The 18,119-nt window shown below is 49.2% G+C and overlaps 1 protein-coding gene across 1 annotated transcript in view; it reads left to right on the top strand.

The window, feature by feature from the left end:
- erbb2 (erb-b2 receptor tyrosine kinase 2) overlaps positions 1–18,119 on the top strand; it is a 77,168-nt gene that overhangs the window by 45,452 nt on the left and 13,597 nt on the right. Inside the window, exons 7-15 of the mRNA XM_002940374.5 lie at positions 242–383; positions 4,491–4,607; positions 6,196–6,322; positions 7,872–7,945; positions 8,205–8,295; positions 9,173–9,372; positions 9,950–10,082; positions 17,164–17,254; positions 17,348–17,505. Of these exons, the coding sequence (XP_002940420.3) occupies positions 242–383; positions 4,491–4,607; positions 6,196–6,322; positions 7,872–7,945; positions 8,205–8,295; positions 9,173–9,372; positions 9,950–10,082; positions 17,164–17,254; positions 17,348–17,505 (1,133 nt within the window). The remainder of the gene's footprint in view (positions 1–241; positions 384–4,490; positions 4,608–6,195; positions 6,323–7,871; positions 7,946–8,204; positions 8,296–9,172; positions 9,373–9,949; positions 10,083–17,163; positions 17,255–17,347; positions 17,506–18,119) is intronic.

Genomic DNA, 18,119 nt, shown 5'->3' with positions numbered 1-18,119 from the left:
TTTTGCGGTTTTTTTCGTCGCCGTCACGACAATTCGCGCAAGTCGTACGGAAAAGTCGCGACGACGACGAAAAAATTGCTAAAAATACAAAAAAGTCACAAAATGTTCTTTTCCAATCCGTTTTTTTCCCATTCGGGATTCGTGGATTAGTAAATCAGCCCCTAAATCTGGGAATTTGGAGCCTGTATTTTTTTTCCAGTAGCTTTCTTCTCTTTTCATCACTGTGACCCTGTATCTGCAGGCCTGCCTTCACTTTAACCACAATGGAGTTTGTGGGTTGCACTGCCCGCCTCTCAGAACCTACAATCCAGAGACCTACGAGTCTGTACACAACGAGGGTGGCCGGTACACTTTTGGTGCAAGCTGTGTCACCTCTTGCCCATGTAAGTATTTCCTTTTAAATATTATTGGTCACAAAGCAACATTTCAGGAGGGTTATGGGAAGAGAGATTAAGGGCAGGGGTACAAGGGGTGATAAGTCGCGCCATCCCACCGGCTAGAATGTAAATTGCCAGTGGGATGGCATTCGCGTCACTGCGATGTCCCACAGCCGCCCGAAGTTTCCTCTCAAGGCAACTTTGGCAAATCGCGGCGCCGCTTATGCCATCCCACCGGCGATTTACATTCTAGCCGGTGGGATGGCATTGCGGGGAGATTAGTCGCCCGCAACAACGAAGACTAATCTCCCCGTGTGTCACTGCCCTAAAGGTTGTGACTAATCAGCCTGTAAATAATGGAGGCTTATACAATGATAAAAACTGCCAAGAGGTGGTGGTCTACATGTCACCTTTTATGTTGGTTACTAAATTGTCACTTGTTGCACCCATGTCTCTCCTGTAGTTGCCTTACTGTTGTGTGTTCTGTGGGTTACTGGACAGAAGCAGATTTTACCTGTTATTAGATAGCCCCATATTGGCCAGTGATGAAAATGACAGCCATACACTTATCTTTTTTTTTTTACAATTCACTATTTACGGAAATAATTTGTTTAATTATTTAATCCTGACAAACTTTAAGGTTTGTACCATTAAGTATAACCAAGAGTTTTTACTCCACTAGTGCGCAGTACTGTATCTTCAATTAGTTACATAGTTACATAGGGTTGAAAAAAGACCATTGTCCATCAAGTTCAACCCATCCGAGTAAACCCAGCACACAACCTATACTAACCAATCTATACACTCACATACATAAACTATATATATACATATAATTAGTTCCTGCCTCGACTTTTCTAATGAACAGGCCGGATCCTGTTATATGATTGGGTTGGAGGGTTCTGTGATCATATACCATAAAACATATGAGGGGGTCATTTACCTAGTCCCTGGGTGGCAGCATGAGTACACTAAGGGGCCCATTTACTTACTCACGAACGGGCCGAATGCGTCCGATTGCGTTTTTTTCGTAATGATCGGTATTTTGCGATTTTTTCGGAAAATTATCGCGACTTTTTCATTACCAATACGATTTTTGCGGAAAAACGCGAGTTTTTCGTAGCCATTCCGAAAGTTGCGATTTTTTCGTAGCGTTAAAACTTGCGCAAAAAGTTGCGATTTTTTCGTAGTGTTAAAACTTGCGCAAAACGTTGCGCCTTTTAAGTTTTAACGCTACGAAAAAAGCGCAAGTTTTAACGCTACGAAAAAATCACAACTTTCGGAATGGCTACGAAAAACTCGCGTTTTTTCGCGCAAATCGTATTGGTAACGAAAAAGTCGCGATAATTTCCGAAAAGTCGTAAAGGCGGCGAAAAAATCGAAAAAAATGCGAAAAAGTTGCAAAATGTTCGTTTTCCAATCGGAATTTTTCCAATTCGGTCGGAATTCGTGTCTTAGTAAATCAGCCCCTCAGGGTCGCTAAAGCCCACCCCTTAGATCTCATTCAAAGAGAACCTATGAGTGGCGTAGCTGTACATCTTACTCTGGATAAAAAATCCAACACAAGGCAGAGCACAGGCACCAGTTCTCCCTAACTTGTCCCTTCGAATGATGCGCAATTTAGATGATGGGTGAGGGTGGGAGACCTACATGGCTCCCCCTGCCTCTTATTAATATAGAGTTGCTAAATGCAAAACGGGAGTGCAGAGACCTTTGGCAATTCATTTATATTCAGTTATGGGCATGAAATACAAAAAAGCATGGTGGATTTTGCCCGTTTTATGCACTTTGCCCTGCACATAGTAAATTACCTCTATGGTATGCTCATTATTAGGCTAGACAAGACTCTTATAGGGTTATGGCACATGGGGCGGTTTGTCATGCATGATAATCGTCTCAACAAATGCCTGAACATCAGTCCCAAAACTGGCAATCTGTGGGTTCTGCCAAATGCCAGAGGGGCTGCTGTAAGGTGCCATAGACCAGTGATCCCCAACCAGTGGCTCGGGGGCAACATGCTGCTCCCCAACCCCTTGGATGTTGCTCTCAGTGCCCCCAAACCAGGGAGTTCTTTTTGAATTCCTGACAAGTTTTGGTTGAATAAAAACAAGATTTCCTACCAAATAAAGCCCCTGTAAGCTGAAAGTGTGCATAGAGGCCCCTAATAGCCAATCACAGCCCTTATCCATGAACATTTATGATGCCTGTGTTGCTCTCTGAGTCTTTTTACATTTGACTGTGGCTCACGAGTAAGTAAGGTTGGGGAGCCCTGCCATAGACAGTCACTATTTATTGGGCTGGGGGGGGCTGTTTGTGCCTCTGGGTACTGGGAATGCCAGGGGGGCTGTAAGATGCCACAGACAGTCACTATTTATTGGGCTGGGGGGGCTGTTTGTGCCTCTGGGCACTGGGAATGCCAGGGGGGCTGTAAGGTGCCACAGACAGTCACTATTTATTGGGCTGGGGGGGCTGTTTGTGCCTCTGTGTACTGGGAATGCCAGGGGGGCTGTAAGGTGCCACAGGCAGTCACTATTTATTGGGCTCCTGGGGGGGTTGTTTGTGCTTCTGGGTACTGGGAATGCCAGGGGGGCTGTAAGATGCCACAGACAGTCACTATTTATTGGGCTGCTGGGGGGGCTGTTTGTGCCTCTGGGTACTGGGAATGCCAGGGGGGCTGTAAGGTGCCACAGACAGTCACTATTTATTGGGCTGCTGGGGGGGCTGTTTGTGCCTCTGGGTACTGGGAATGCCAGGGGGCTGTAAGATGCCATAGACAGTCACTATTTATTGGGCTGGGGGGGCTGTTTGTGCCTCTGGGTACTGGGAATGCCAGGGGGGCTGTAAGATGCCACAGACAGTCACTATTTATTGGGCTGCTGGGGGGCTGTTTGGGCCTCTGGGTACTTGAAACGTCAGAGCCTGTTTTGAATCCCAGTCTGGACCTGCCTAAATGCCTTCCCATCGAATAGTATTGTAGTTGCACAATCCCCGGCAGTGCACTTGTGTTGTTGCTGGGAAATGCAGGCTACGTGCAATGAATTTGCAGTTATTGGTACATCTCACTTCCTGCTGTGTGTAATCTGGGAGTACCTGCTCACCAGGGAGTGAAGCACCTACAGGAGTATTTCAGAAATGTTGCCCCCAGCTTTCTGGAAAACAACTTGTTTATCATAACTTCTCTAGTGGAGCCACAATAATTACATATTCACTCACTTACATGTAAGAATGCACATTGCTGTACAGCCAACCTACAGTTCTGCTATTTCTCTTCCTTTCAGTTAATCAGTTGACTGGAATTTAACCAGGTCCAGAGAGATCACCCCAGGCTTTTTGTTGAAAGCCACATCATATTATTTAGTGTTTAGTGTAATTTTACAGCTGGAGGGGAGATTTTGAAATCCTTTAACATCTAAGTAAAGCTGTCCCCACATGAAAAGATCTGCTTATTTGGTAAGATTGCCAAACAAGCTGATTTTTCTCCCATAAGCCCCCATTGGAGGGCCCCATACACTGGCTGATAAGCCCCTGACTTGGTCTGAAAGCTGAAATCTGCCCATGTATGGCCACCAAAGTTCCAAAGGGGTCAAAGTTGCCATTGACATGGTTAAAGGTGGCCGTACATGGGCAGATTTAAGCTGCCAATTCAGGCAGAGATGGTGGTTTATATGCCCATGTATGGGGCCCACAGATGAGCCCAACTGATATCTGGGCAAAAATCAAGAGATATCAGGCAGATTAAAAAATCCCACTGGGGTGAGGCCCTCATCAGCTCGTTGATGCATACTTTGCCCCATTGGCCACCATTCACGTCGTTAAAAGGGCCATACATGGGCAGGTTTAAGTTGTAAATTCAGCCCCTTTAGACAGAGATCTTCCCCTGTATAAGACCTGCTGATAGGCCTGTCATCTCAACAAAAATCGCCAGATATCGATTGGACAGGTATATAAATCCCGTTGGACCAAAACGGCTCATTGAGGCGGTCCTGCATTTCTGTCTTGTTAGATGAGCAGGTCAATGTATGGTCAGCTTTAGATTTTGTAATGAGATAGCAATGTATGGATGGTCAGATCTATATGTATCCTTAATCCTTAATGCTGTCCTTTCTTGAACAGATAACTACCTTGCCACCGAGGTTGGCTCGTGCACACTCTTTTGCCCTCAGGATAATCAGGAAGTGATTGTGGGCAATGTGCAAAAATGTGAGAAATGTGACAAGCAGTGCAGTAAAGGTAATTATCCTGTAGCTTTTATACATATCATAGGAACCACTGTGCTACAGCTATATCACAGCTTGAGACCTGGGGTGGGCTGTAATAGGAGAAAAAGAACAGTGGGTCTACAAACTAAACATGTTATAGAATATCCTATTCCTGGCAGCTTTACAATTGGTCTTCATTGCTAAATTATTTGCCTTCCTTTTCTATATCTTTCCAAATGGGGGTCACTGGGCCCAGCAGCCAAACAACTATTGCTCTGTGAGCTTACAATTTTATTATTATTGCTACTTTTTAATCCTTATCTTTCTGTACTGTACGCCTCCTATTCATAATGCAACATCTTATTCAAACCTCTGCCTGGTTGCTAAGGTAAAAAAGACACTAGCAAACAGATAGCTGCTGAAATTCCAGACTGAAGAGCTGCTGAACTAACAGCTAAATAACTGAAAAACCATAAAAAATGAAAACCAAATTGAATATCAATGTCTATTTCATATCAGCAGGGGGTGGGGCTTAGGGAACTGTTCCAAACCATATTATTACATTAAAAATAATGAAAAGGCTGCATATTTTATAACTGATGTATACTTTCCAAAAAGCTCAAGTAGTGTTTGGGTGGAGTTCCCCTTTAACTGTAACAAAGGTAAGAGAGGTTTTAAGGTGAACAGTGTTTTGTGTTGTTTTGCTCCACCCTTTTTACAACTTGAAATTCCGGTTTTCATCATGGAGCTGCCAGAACTAAAGCCTCAGATATGGCTCCTCTCAAGTCATTAGAAAGTTATTAGAGAGGTCATGGAGGGTGTCCCTATGGCCCAATCTCACAACAGCAATATATCAATGCTGGTAAATATACGTAATGTTTCTGTAGGTAAAGGTGGGGCATTACATGACTAAGTACATATTTCTATACCTGGGGTTTGGCATTGTTTATAGTACAGCCAGGTATTTGTTAGATATGTTTTTCTCTTAGGAAATAATTAATAACTTGAAGTATATATGAAAATATATTTCTTAGCAATACTTATATATTCATTAACATTTTTCAATGATTTATATATGTCATTTATATGCAATTCACTATGGTCTACCAATAATTGTATTTCTCTTCCTTGGCATTGGGGCGGCCAAAGGAACCAGGATGGTAATGGACAATAGGGTAATGGCACACTCTGAGTTTTTTTTTACTGGCATAAATCCCCTGGCAGAGGCAAACATATGCAATGCTTGTCAGTGTTTCTTCAACTTGGGGCATGTAGTTGTTTTCTCTGCTGGTGTAAAAATGCTGTGTGTGCCATTACCCTAAGATGTTATAGTGTTTTTCTAAAGGTCCCCATACACGGGCCGATTGTAGCTGCCGATATTGGTCCCTTGGACAGATTCGTAGAGGCCCCTAATAGCCAATCTCAGCCCTTATTTGGCTCCTTCATGAACTTTTATGGTGCTTGTGTTGCTCTCCAAGTCTTTTAACATTTGACTGTGGCTTATGAGTAAGAAAGGTTGGGGAGCCCTGTTCTAAATGTTTTTGAGATATTTATTGTTACTTGTATAGCTATGACAGGATGCCTATAAGGTTGCCATTGACTCTGATTCTCCTCCTCAGTGTGTTATGGACTTGGAAGGGACTTCTTGAGAACGACACAAGCAGTTAATGCCTCTATCATCCATCATTTCCAAGGCTGCACTAAGATCTTTGGGAGCCTGGTATTCCTTTCCGAGTCCTTCAAACCGTAAGAGTTTCTATTTTATTCTGCCTCTCCAACACTGCCTCTGATATACTAAAGCTAAGCCATTGAGAAGTAAGGAAATTCCTGCTTGTTTAATCCGCCATGATGTAGTGCACCCTCCAATGGCTCATTAAACGCAAAGGGGGTTTCCTAAGTTTTTAGTTTTTTTTTTACAGAGAGAAACCATTTAGAGCAATCAATGGTATTAAATTGAATTATTTAACAGTCAGTCAATAGGGGTCATTTACAAACCCAACTGCATTGTGCAGAGTGTAATTTTGGATGGAAAGTGCAATGGTTTTTGGCTATAATGCATAATTTTCCCATATATTCAGTATATTTGTGACCACACTCCAAGCTACAACCACTTCAGTTTCACCCAATCAGGTGAATTTTAAACCAAGCAATTGCAGAATGGGTCTGCACCACTTCCTCAGCATGCATTCAAAATGGTGTTTGTATCCAATTCACTGGGCACAATTGCGCTGTGCCTATTCACGCTACCCACTTCTACAGCTAGGTCCAAGGCCAGGGTTGCCCAGCATCAATAGGTGCATCAGAAGAGTTGGGATGGACACATTGACAACCATGCAAAAGTGCAACAGCATGTTTGGACGCAAATATGAATTGTGTTATTATTCACTCTTAATTGCATCCATTGTAGAGCACTTGTGTGTGTGCGTGTGTAAATTACCCCTACTTTATCCGCCTATTTCCAGCCCTTTATCTATGGTAGATCGTAGAAACCATGTGCTGACTAAAGCCGGCCATACATGTTCAGACTTTAGTCTTCTTCCGACGAACGTTCAGATATCTGTCGTACATTTATATTCAACAATATAGAACTAACATTCAGCCTGAAATTGTAGGTTAAAGCCCTAAAAATACAAATGGGAGGATGTTCTGAACATGCAATAGTCGGCAAGCACTGGTCGTACGAAAGTGACTCCCATTGTAGGCCCCCAAGGATATCGTCAGATACACAATACATGCACAGATTTTATCCTTATCTGACCAAAATGTTCTTACCTGTCCGATCAACTAAACGACCGATCGCCATGGTACGAGAGTTATGGGGACAATAATTTGGAGTCCACACACACAGTCCAAAAATCGTATGAAACTGATTATATTGGTGCGTGTATGGCCAGCTGAAGCATTACCAGCATGCCAGCCTTAGATTCTACAACTTTGGGTTTTATGTAACCTCAGGGTCGGACTGGGGGGTGCACACCCCAAGGTACACATCCCCTGCAGGGGCCCACGCCGCGCACCCCTAACCCCCCCTTCCTGCAGGGGCCTCCACCGACATCCTCCCCTGAATGCGCGTATGTGAACACATCAGGGAAGGACATCAGCGGCCTGGGGAAGCGCCAACAGGGTCGGGTCTGGGCCACTGGGGCCCACAGGGTATTTTCCCGGTGTCCCAGTGGCCCAGCCGACCGTGTGTAACCCCATTGGCGGTGGTAGGTGCCGTTAGTGGAACTTCTAAGGATTAAACCATTGCTTTGCTTTTGTATTGCCATTTATTTTTCTTAAAATTCTTTTGCAGAGATCCCAACAAACCCAACTCAGTCCTCAATGCACAGAGCCTTGAGGTCTTCAAGACCCTTGAAGAAATCACAGGTAACTACGCACAGGAAGATCAGAAGTTTTTAGAGCGCATTTGCAATGCCCGAGCGCAGTGTGCAAAGTGCATTCGGCCATTTTTTTTTGCACTTTGCCCACTGCATGGGGCACTGTGTGATTAGCCACAGGACTGCATTTAATGCAGCCTGCGCCCCCCCTCATTAGAAAATGAGCCCTTTTATTTTATAACACCTCTACTGAATATAGGGTTATTTCTTTAGCTTCCCTCATATTAATTCCCTGATTTGTGCTGCAGGATATATATATATTGAGTCTTGGCCAGAAGAACTCAAGAGCCTCAATGTTTTCGAAAACCTGCGGGTGATTCACGGACGAATGCTACAGAAGTGAGTAGATTTTAGCTTCAAAGCGTCAGTCAGTGTTAGCCATGTGTGCTAATGAAGAAGCTCACCTAAAAATAACCTTATAGTGTATTACCCACTGAGGTCATTGGTCTTGTTTTAATGATTTGTATTCTTCTCCCTAAACTGGAATTTTAACTGCTATATGAGTCATTGGGATTAGCAACCAGAAAGCAGCTCAGCTGTGAAACCAACCTGATTTTAGCTGTTTTTATAGCTTCTTATTCATCTTCCCAAGCAAACTTTTCACACAGTAGAACTGGCTTTGATCAGGACACATTAAGGGCTATTAATTATCAGAAGGCAATGTGGAAAGTGCAAAAAATGGATGCAGTCTGCCTTTGTGTTTTTTCTGCAATTTGCACACTGCCTTGCCATAGGTAAATAACCCTTGAATTCCCACGTCTCTAAACTCTGTTTCGGAGACCTGTGTCCATCCCTGTGAATACAGAGTTCATCAGTGCTGTATTCATCAGAGTGCAGAGGGGCCCCTGTCAATACCACCTGCCCTACAGACAGGGGTTACCTGCACCCACCCAATGCTGCACCTCGCTATGAATTATAATCCAGTGCAAAGTGAATTGCTAGAGCCAGGTAAGAATTTCTGCCTGAATGAGCGCTAAGGGTTACTCCTTGGAGCTTTGGATCTATTGGGTTTCCATTGTGAAGAGTTCATAATAAACACCAATGGTCACTGAAGAATAATGGAGCAAAGCGTAGTAGTCACAGAGACTGCTTTTCTCCTAGCGTATGTACAGCTGCCTTTTAGTATTATTTAATAATAATGTTAATAATGTTATAAAAGAACTTTACCTCCATTAATAATGGGGCTAATGATTTCTCTGACTTTAATTCCTTCTAGCGGGGCGTATTCATTGGTCCTGAGGAACCTTTCAATCTCACACCTTGGCTTGCGCTCCCTGACGGAAGTCAGCAGCGGGTTGGTGCTGATAGAAGGTAACCCAGACCTGTGCTTTTTGGAAAGCGCTCCGTGGGCTTCACTCTTTAGAAACCCAAGACAAACTATACTGAAGACAATCAACAAACCCCAGGAAGCCTGCGGTAAGGAGTTCTCTACCTCTTTCTCTACCTTTTCCTAATATGGCGATGTATGTAATGAAAAATTCCTAGGAACTACTCCCAACTTTACATTCTGTGACTCTGGGGTGTTCCCCTTTATATTCCTCATTCTACATTTACATGGATGTCACACTGGCATTGTAGGGGGCAGTATGTAGGTCTGCTAGGACATGTTATTTATTATGATGTCTATAAGGAAAGGAACATCACAGTGCAATGCATTGTGGGTAATGTAGTTCCTGCATGCTGTCTGTAAGCTGTGGAGAAGTTGTTACAATCTGTAACATCAGTGTTTTAGTCCCTCCTCCCCTGCCAGGATTTCAAATGATGCAGAAAGTGAAGAACTGTTTTGCAGCTGGATTTCAGCATATAAAAATGGTATTTATTCATATTTTGAAGGCACAGATAACAGTGATAGGGATATTAGGGGCTTCTGAGTTGTTAAATTTGTTAACAAATTTTGGTTCAGAAGCTGGAGTTCCCCTTTAAAAGAACCTTATTTCTATGGTTTCTTCCATGGATGACAGCCGGTAATTTATAGCGCCTTTGTCATTTGCAGACCAAGAAGGGCAGAATTGCTTCAGTCGCTGTGATGGCAACAAATGCTGGGGTCCTGGGCCATCCCAATGTGTTCGGTGCAATGGATTTCTGAGAGGCCATGACTGCATTGAGTCTTGCAATGTTCTGGACGGGTGAGTCAGTAATGAAGGATTAGAAGATTCATTTATGAATATAAACCAAGTGCAGAATGCTACAATTATGCAGGTTTGGACACTGTTCTTATAACTTGTGCATAGCAGCAATCTGCTAGTCCAACTTGCATTGGATAATTAGCAAATGCCAGAGGGGCTGCTGTAAGGTGCCACAGACAGTCACTATTTATTGGGCTGGGGGGGCTGTTTGTGTCTCTGGGTACTGGGAATGCCAGGGGGGCTGTAAGGTGCCACAGACAGTCACTATTTATTGGGCTGGGGGGGGGGGCTGTTTGTGCCTCTGGGTACTGGGAATGCCAGGGGGGCTGTAAGGTGCCACAGACAGTCACTATTTATTGGGCTGGGGGGCTGTTTGTGCCTCTGGGTACTGGGAATGCCAGGGGGGCTGTAAGGTGCCACAGACAGTTACTATTTATTGGGCTGGGGGGGCTGTTTGTGCCTCTGGGTACTGGGAATGCCAGGGGGCTGTAAGATGCCACAGACAGTCACTATTTATTGGGCTGGGGGGGCTGTTTGTGCCTCTGGGTACTGGGAATGCCAGGGGGGCTGTAAGGTGCCACAGACAGTCACTATTTATTGGGCTGGGGGGGGGGCTATTTGTGCCTCTGGGTACTGGGAATGCCAGGGGGGCTGTAAGGTGCCAGAGACAGTCACTATTTATTGGGCTGGGGGGGGGGCTGTTTGTGCCTCTGGGTACTGGGAATGCCAGGGGGGCTGTAAGGTGCCAGAGACAGTCACTATTTATTGGGCTGGGGGGGCTGTTTGTGCCTCTGGGTACTGGGAATGCCAGAGGGGCTGTTGTAAGGTGCCACAGACAGTCACTATTTATTGGGCTGGGGGGGGGGCTGTTTGGGCCTCTGGGTACTGGGAATGCCAGGGGGGCTGTAAGGTGCCACAGACAGTCACTATTTATTGGGCTGGGGGGGGGGCTGTTTGGGCCTCTGGGTACTGGGAATGCCAGGGGGGCTGTAAGGTGCCACAGACAGTCACTATTTATTGGGCTGGGGGGCTGTTTGTGCCTCTGGGTACTGGGAATGCCAGGGGGGCTGTAAGGTGCCACAGACAGTCACTATTTATTGGGCTGGGGGGGGGGGCTATTTGGGCCTCTGGGTACTGGGAATGCCAGGGGGGCTGTAAGGTGCCACAGACAGTCACTATTTATTGGGCTGGGGGGCTGTTTGTGCCTCTGGGTACTGGGAATGCCAGAGGGGCTGTTGTAAGGTGCCACAGACAGTCACTATTTATTGGGCTGGGGGGGGGGGGGCAGTTTGGGCCTCTGGGTACTGGGAATGCCAGGGGGGCTGTAAGGTGCCACAGACAGTCACTATTTATTGGGCTGGGGGGGCTGTTTGTGCCTCTGGGTACTGGGAATGCCAGAGGGGCTGTTGTAAGGTGCCACAGACAGTCACTATTTATTGGGCTGGGGGGGGGGGGGCTGTTTGGGCCTCTGGGTACTGGGAATGCCAGGGGGGCTGTAAGGTGCCACAGACAGTCACTATTTATTGGGCTGGGGGGCTGTTTGGGCCTCTGGGTACTGGGAATGCCAGGGGGGCTGTAAGGTGCCACAGACAGTCACTATTTATTGGGCTGGGGGGGGGGGGGCTGTTTGGGCCTCTGGGTACTGGGAATGCCAGGGGGGCTGTAAGGTGCCACAGACAGTCACTATTTATTGGGCTGGGGGGGGGGGGGCTGTTTGGGCCTCTGGGTACTGGGAATGCCAGGGGGGCTGTAAGGTGCCAGAGACAGTCACTATTTATTGGGCTGGGGGGGGGGGGCTATTTGTGCCTCTGGGTACTGGGAATGCCAGGGGGGCTGTAAGGTGCCACAGACAGTCACTATTTATTGGGCTGGGGGGGCTGTTTGTGCCTCTGGGTACTGGGAATGCCAGGGGGGCTGTAAGGTGCCAGAGACAGTCACTATTTATTGGGCTGGGGGGGTTGTTTGTGGCTCTGGGTACTGGGAATGCCAGGGGGGCTGTAAGGTGCCAGAGACAGTCACTATTTATTGGTCTGGGGGGGCTGTTTGTGCCTCTGGGTACTGGGAATGCCAGGGGGGCTGTAAGGTGCCACAGACAGTCACTATTTATTGGGCTGGGGGGGGGGCTGTTTGGGCCTCTGGGTACTGGGAATGCCAGGGGGGCTGTAAGGTGCCACAGACAGTCACTATTTATTGGGCTGGGGGGGCTGTTTGTGCCTCTGGGTACTGGGAATGCCAGAGGGGCTGCTGTAAGGTGCCACAGACAGTCACTATTTATTGGGCTGGGGGGGGCTGTTTGTGCCTCTGGGTACTGGGAATGCCAGAGGGGCTGCTGTAAGGTGCCACAGACAGTCACTATTTATTGGGCTGGGGGGGGCTGTTTGTGCCTCTGGGTACTGGGAATGCCAGGGGGGCTGTAAGGTGCCACAGACAGTCACTATTTATTGGGCTGGGGGGGGGGGGGGGGGCTGTTTGTGCCTCTGGGGTACTGGGAATGCCAGGGGGGCTGTAAGGTGCCACAGACAGTCACTATTTATTTGGCTGGGGGGGGGGGGGCTATTTGTGCCTCTGGGTACTGGGAATGCCAGGGGGGCTGTAAGGTGCCAGAGACAGTCACTATTTATTGGGCTGGGGGGGTTGTTTGTGGCTCTGGGTACTGGGAATGCCAGGGGGGGCTGTAAGGTGCCAGAGACAGTCACTATTTATTGGGCTGGGGGGGCTGTTTGTGCCTCTGGGTACTGGGAATGCCAGGGGGGCTGTAAGGTGCCACAGACAGTCACTATTTATTTGGCTGGGGGGGGGGGGGGCTATTTGTGCCTCTGGGTACTGGGAATGCCAGGGGGGCTGTAAGGTGCCAGAGACAGTCACTATTTATTGGGCTGGGGGGGTTGTTTGTGGCTCTGGGTACTGGGAATGCCAGGGGGGCTGTAAGGTGCCAGAGACAGTCACTATTTATTGGGCTGGGGGGGTTGTTTGTGGCTCTGGGTACTAGGAATGCCAGAGGGGCTGCTGTAAGGTGCCACAGACAGTCACTATTTATTGGGCTGGGGGGGGCTGTTTGGGCCTCTGGGTACTGGGAATGCCAGGGGGGCTGTAAGGTGCCACAGACAGTCACTATTTATTGGGCTGGGGGGGGGCTGTTTGGGCCTCTGGGTACTGGGAATGCCAGGGGGGCTGTAAGGTGCCATAGACAGTCACTATTTATTGGGCTGGGGGGGGGCTATTTGTGCCTCTGGGTACTGGGAAAGCCAGGGGGCTGTAAGGTGCCACAGGCAGTCACTATTTATTGGACTGGGGGGGCTGTTTGTGCCTCTGGGTACTGGGAATGTCAGGGGGGCTGTAAGGTGCCACAGACAGTCACTATTTATTGGGCTGGGGGGGGGGGCTGTTTGGGCCTCTGGGTACTGGGAATGCCAGGGGGGCTGTAAGGTGCCACAGACAGTCACTATTTATTGGGCTGGGGGGCTGTTTGTGCCTCTGGGTACTGGGAATGCCAGGGGGCTGTAAGGTGCCACAGACAGTCACTATTTATTGGGCTGGGGGGGGGGGGCTGTTTGGGCCTCTTGGTACTGGGAATGCCAGGGGGGCTGTAAGGTGCCACAGACAGTCACTATTTATTGGGCTGGGGGGGCTGTTTGTGCCTCTGGGTACTGGGAATGCCAGGGGGGCTGTAAGGTGCCACAGACAGTCACTATTTATTGGGCTGGGGGGGCTGTTTGTGCCTCTGGGTACTGGGAATGCCAGGGGGGCTGTAAGGTGCCAGAGACAGTCACTATTTATTGGGCTGGGGGGGCTGTTTGTGCCTCTGGGTACTGGGAATGCCAGGGGGGCTGTAAGGTGCCACAGACAGTCACTATTTATTGGGCTGGGGGGGGGCTGTTTGGGCCTCTGGGTACTGGGAATGCCAGGGGGGCTGTAAGGTGCCACAGACAGTCACTATTTATTGGGCTGGGGGGGCTGTTTGTGCCTCTGGGTACTGGGAATGCCAGAGGGGCTGCTGTAAGGTGCCACAGACAGTCACTATTTATTGGGCTGGGGGGCTGTTTGTGCCTCTGGGTACTAGGAATGCCAGGGGGCTGTAAGGTGCCACAGGCAGTCACTATTTATTGGGCTGGGGGGGCTGTTTGTGCCTCTGGGTACTGGGAATGCCAGAGGGGCTGCTGTAAGGTGCCACAGACAGTCACTATTTATTGGGCTGGGGGGCTGTTTGTGCCTCTGGGTACTGGGAATGCCAGAGGGGCTGCTGTAAGGTGCCACAGACAGTCACTATTTATTGGGCTGGGGGGGGCTGTTTGGGCCTCTGGGTACTGGGAATGCCAGAGGGGCTGCTGTAAGGTGCCACAGACAGTCACTATTTATTGGGCTGGGGGGCTGTTTGTGCCTCTGGGTACTGGGAATGCCAGAGGGGCTGCTGTAAGGTGCCACAGACAGTCACTATTTATTGGGCTGGGGGGGCTGTTTGTGCCTCTGGGTACTGGGAATGCCAGAGGGGCTGCTGTAAGGTGCCACAGACAGTCACTATTTATTGGGCTGGGGGGGGCTGTTTGGGCCTCTGGGTACTGGGAATGCCAGGGGGGCTGTAAGGTGCCACAGACAGTCACTATTTATTGGGCTGGGGGGGGCTGTTTGGGCCTCTGGGTACTGGGAATGCCAGGGGGGCTGTAAGGTGCCACAGACAGTCACTATTTATTGGGCTGGGGGGGGGGCTGTTTGGGCCTCTGGGTACTGGGAATGCCAGGGGGGCTGTAAGGTGCCACAGACAGTCACTATGAATTGGGCTTGGGGGGGGCTGTTTGTGCCTCTGGGTACTGGGAATGCCAGGGGGGCTGTAAGGTGCCACAGACAGTCATTATTTATTGGGCTGGGGGGGGGGGCTGTTTGGGCCTCTGGGTACTGGGAATGCCAGGGGGGCTGTAAGGTGCAACAGGCAGTCACTATTTATTGGGCTGGGGGGGGGGGCTGTTTGGCCTCTGGGTACTGGGAATGCCAGGGGGGCTGTAAGGTGCCACAGACAGTCACTATTTATTGGGCTGGGGGGGGGCTGTTTGGGCCTCTGGGTACTGGGAATGCCAGAGGGGCTGCTGTAAGGTGCCACAGACAGTCACTATTTATTGGGCTGGGGGGGGGGGCTGTTTGTGCCTCTGGGTACTGGGAATGCCAGGGGGGCTGTAAGGTGCCACAGACAGTCACTATTTATTGGGCTGGGGGGGGGGGGGGGGCTGTTTGTGCCTCTGGGTACTGGGAATGCCAGGGGGGCTGTAAGGTGCCACAGACAGTCACTATTTATTTGGCTGGGGGGGGGGGGGCTATTTGTGCCTCTGGGTACTGGGAATGCCAGGGGGGCTGTAAGGTGCCAGAGACAGTCACTATTTATTGGGCTGGGGGGGTTGTTTGTGGCTCTGGGTACTGGGAATGCCAGGGGGGGCTGTAAGGTGCCAGAGACAGTCACTATTTATTGGGCTGGGGGGGCTGTTTGTGCCTCTGGGTACTGGGAATGCCAGGGGGGCTGTAAGGTGCCACAGACAGTCACTATTTATTTGGCTGGGGGGGGGGGGCTATTTGTGCCTCTGGGTACTGGGAATGGCCAGGGGGCTGTAAGGTGCCAGAGACAGTCACTATTTATTGGGCTGGGGGGGTTGTTTGTGGCTCTGGGTACTGGGAATGCCAGGGGGGCTGTAAGGTGCCAGAGACAGTCACTATTTATTGGGCTGGGGGGGTTGTTTGTGGCTCTGGGTACTGGGAATGCCAGAGGGGCTGCTGTAAGGTGCCACAGACAGTCACTATTTATTGGGCTGGGGGGGCTGTTTGGGCCTCTGGGTACTGGGAATGCCAGGGGGGCTGTAAGGTGCCACAGACAGTCACTATTTATTGGGCTGGGGGGGGGCTGTTTGGGCCTCTGGGTACTGGGAATGCCAGGGGGGCTGTAAGGTGCCATAGACAGTCACTATTTATTGGGCTGGGGGGGGCTATTTGTGCCTCTGGGTACTGGGAAAGCCAGGGGGCTGTAAGGTGCCACAGGCAGTCACTATTTATTGGACTGGGGGGGCTGTTTGTGCCTCTGGGTACTGGGAATGTCAGGGGGGCTGTAAGGTGCCACAGACAGTCACTATTTATTGGGCTGGGGGGGGGGCTGTTTGGGCCTCTGGGTACTGGGAATGCCAGGGGGGCTGTAAGGTGCCACAGACAGTCACTATTTATTGGGCTGGGGGGGGGGGGCTGTTTGGGCCTCTTGGTACTGGGAATGCCAGGGGGGCTGTAAGGTGCCACAGACAGTCACTATTTATTGGGCTGGGGGGGCTGTTTGTGCCTCTGGGTACTGGGAATGCCAGGGGGGCTGTAAGGTGCCACAGACAGTCACTATTTATTGGGCTGGGGGGGGGCTGTTTGTGCCTCTGGGTACTGGGAATGCCAGGGGGGCTGTAAGGTGCCATAGGCAGTCACTATTTATTGGGCTGGGGGGGGGCTGTTTGTGCCTCTGGGTACTGGGAATGCCAGGGGGGCTGTAAGGTGCCACAGACAGTCACTATTTATTGTGCTGGGGGGGGGGCTGTTTGTGCCTCTGGGTACTGGGAATGCCAGGGGGGCTGTAAGGTGCCACAGACAGTCACTATTTATTGGGCTGGGGGGGCTGTTTGTGCCTCTGTGTACTGGGAATGCCAGGGGGGCTGTAAGGTGCCACAGACAGTCACTATTTATTGGGCTGGGGGGGCTGTTTGTGCCTCTGTGTACTGGGAATGCCAGGGGGGCTGTAAGGTGCCACAGACAGTCACTATTTATTGGGCTGGGGGGGGCTGTTTGTGCCTCTGGGTACTGGGAATGCCAGGGGGGCTGTAAGGTGCCACAGATAGTCACTATTTATTGGGCTGGGGGGGGGGCTGTTTGTGCCTCTGGGTACTGGGAATGCCAGGGGGGCTATAAGGTGCCACAGACAGTCACTATTTATTGGGCTGGGGGGCTGTTTGGGCATCTGTGTACTTGCAATGCCAGGGGCTATTGTGAATCCCAGTTCAGACCTGATTAAGTACAAGCTACAACATGCCATAATCCTTTATGGTGAGCTTTTGTTTTTTTTTTTTGCCCTCAGATACCCAAGAGAGCACGTTAATGGAAGTCAGTGTGTGCCTTGCCACCCTCAGTGCCTCCCACAGAATGGAACTCTGACATGCAATGGCACGGTAAGTTAAACCTGTGTAATGTGGAGTCTACAAACGGTTTACCAAAATACACAAGTGTATCGAATTTAATTATTTTTGTTTTTATTCCTACAGGAAGCTCACCAGTGTATGGAGTGTGCTCACTATTTGGACGGAGAAGACTGTGTGGAGCAATGCCCTAGTGGGGTGAAGGGAAATTCCTTTGTACCCATTTGGAAATACCCTGACAAGGATCGGATCTGCCAGTTATGCAATGTCAACTGCTCCCATTCGTACGTAATGTTCATTGGTATCTCAACAGTGCTCTAGTTTTCTACCCTTGCCAACATAGGTTAATGCCACATGGGGCTGATTCTTGGCATTCATTTAAAGGAAAAGTAAAGGTTAAAACTAAGTAAGCCTTATCAGGCACGCCTATGTAAATACAGCCATAAACACCCACAGCAATGCTGCCCTGAGTCCTCTGCCAAAAGAAACACAGCATTTCTTTCCTTCTATTCTGTCCACATGTTCTTCAGTATCAGACTGAAGGGTTTGGGCTCGAGCATGCTTAGCTTGCTCCTCTCTTCCTCTCCTCCTCCCCCTCTTGCCTCTGCTGTAATCTGTGCCCAGAGCACAGGGATGCAGGCATGGAAGTGAAGTCAGACCAAACTAACATGGCAGCTGCTTTCTTAAACAAACAGAGGGAGCTTCTAGGGCTGTTTACTCAGGTATAGTAAAGCTTGCTGCAGAATATAGTGTTCTAGCTTGCACTATTGTGGCTAATCTATTGGCAATAAACTGCATCAGTAGCTTTCCTTCTCTTTCTTCTCTCGCCGGTGGGATGACATACGCGGCATGGCGATTTGCCAAAATCGTCGAAGTTGCCTTGAGAGGAAACTTCGGC

The sequence above is a fragment of the Xenopus tropicalis genome, chromosome 10, assembly GCF_000004195.4.
Source record: "Xenopus tropicalis strain Nigerian chromosome 10, UCB_Xtro_10.0, whole genome shotgun sequence".
NCBI classification, from domain to species: domain Eukaryota; kingdom Metazoa; phylum Chordata; class Amphibia; order Anura; family Pipidae; genus Xenopus; species Xenopus tropicalis.
The sequence above is the reverse complement of the archived record's forward strand: the minus strand, read 5'-3'. Positions and strand labels throughout refer to the sequence as shown.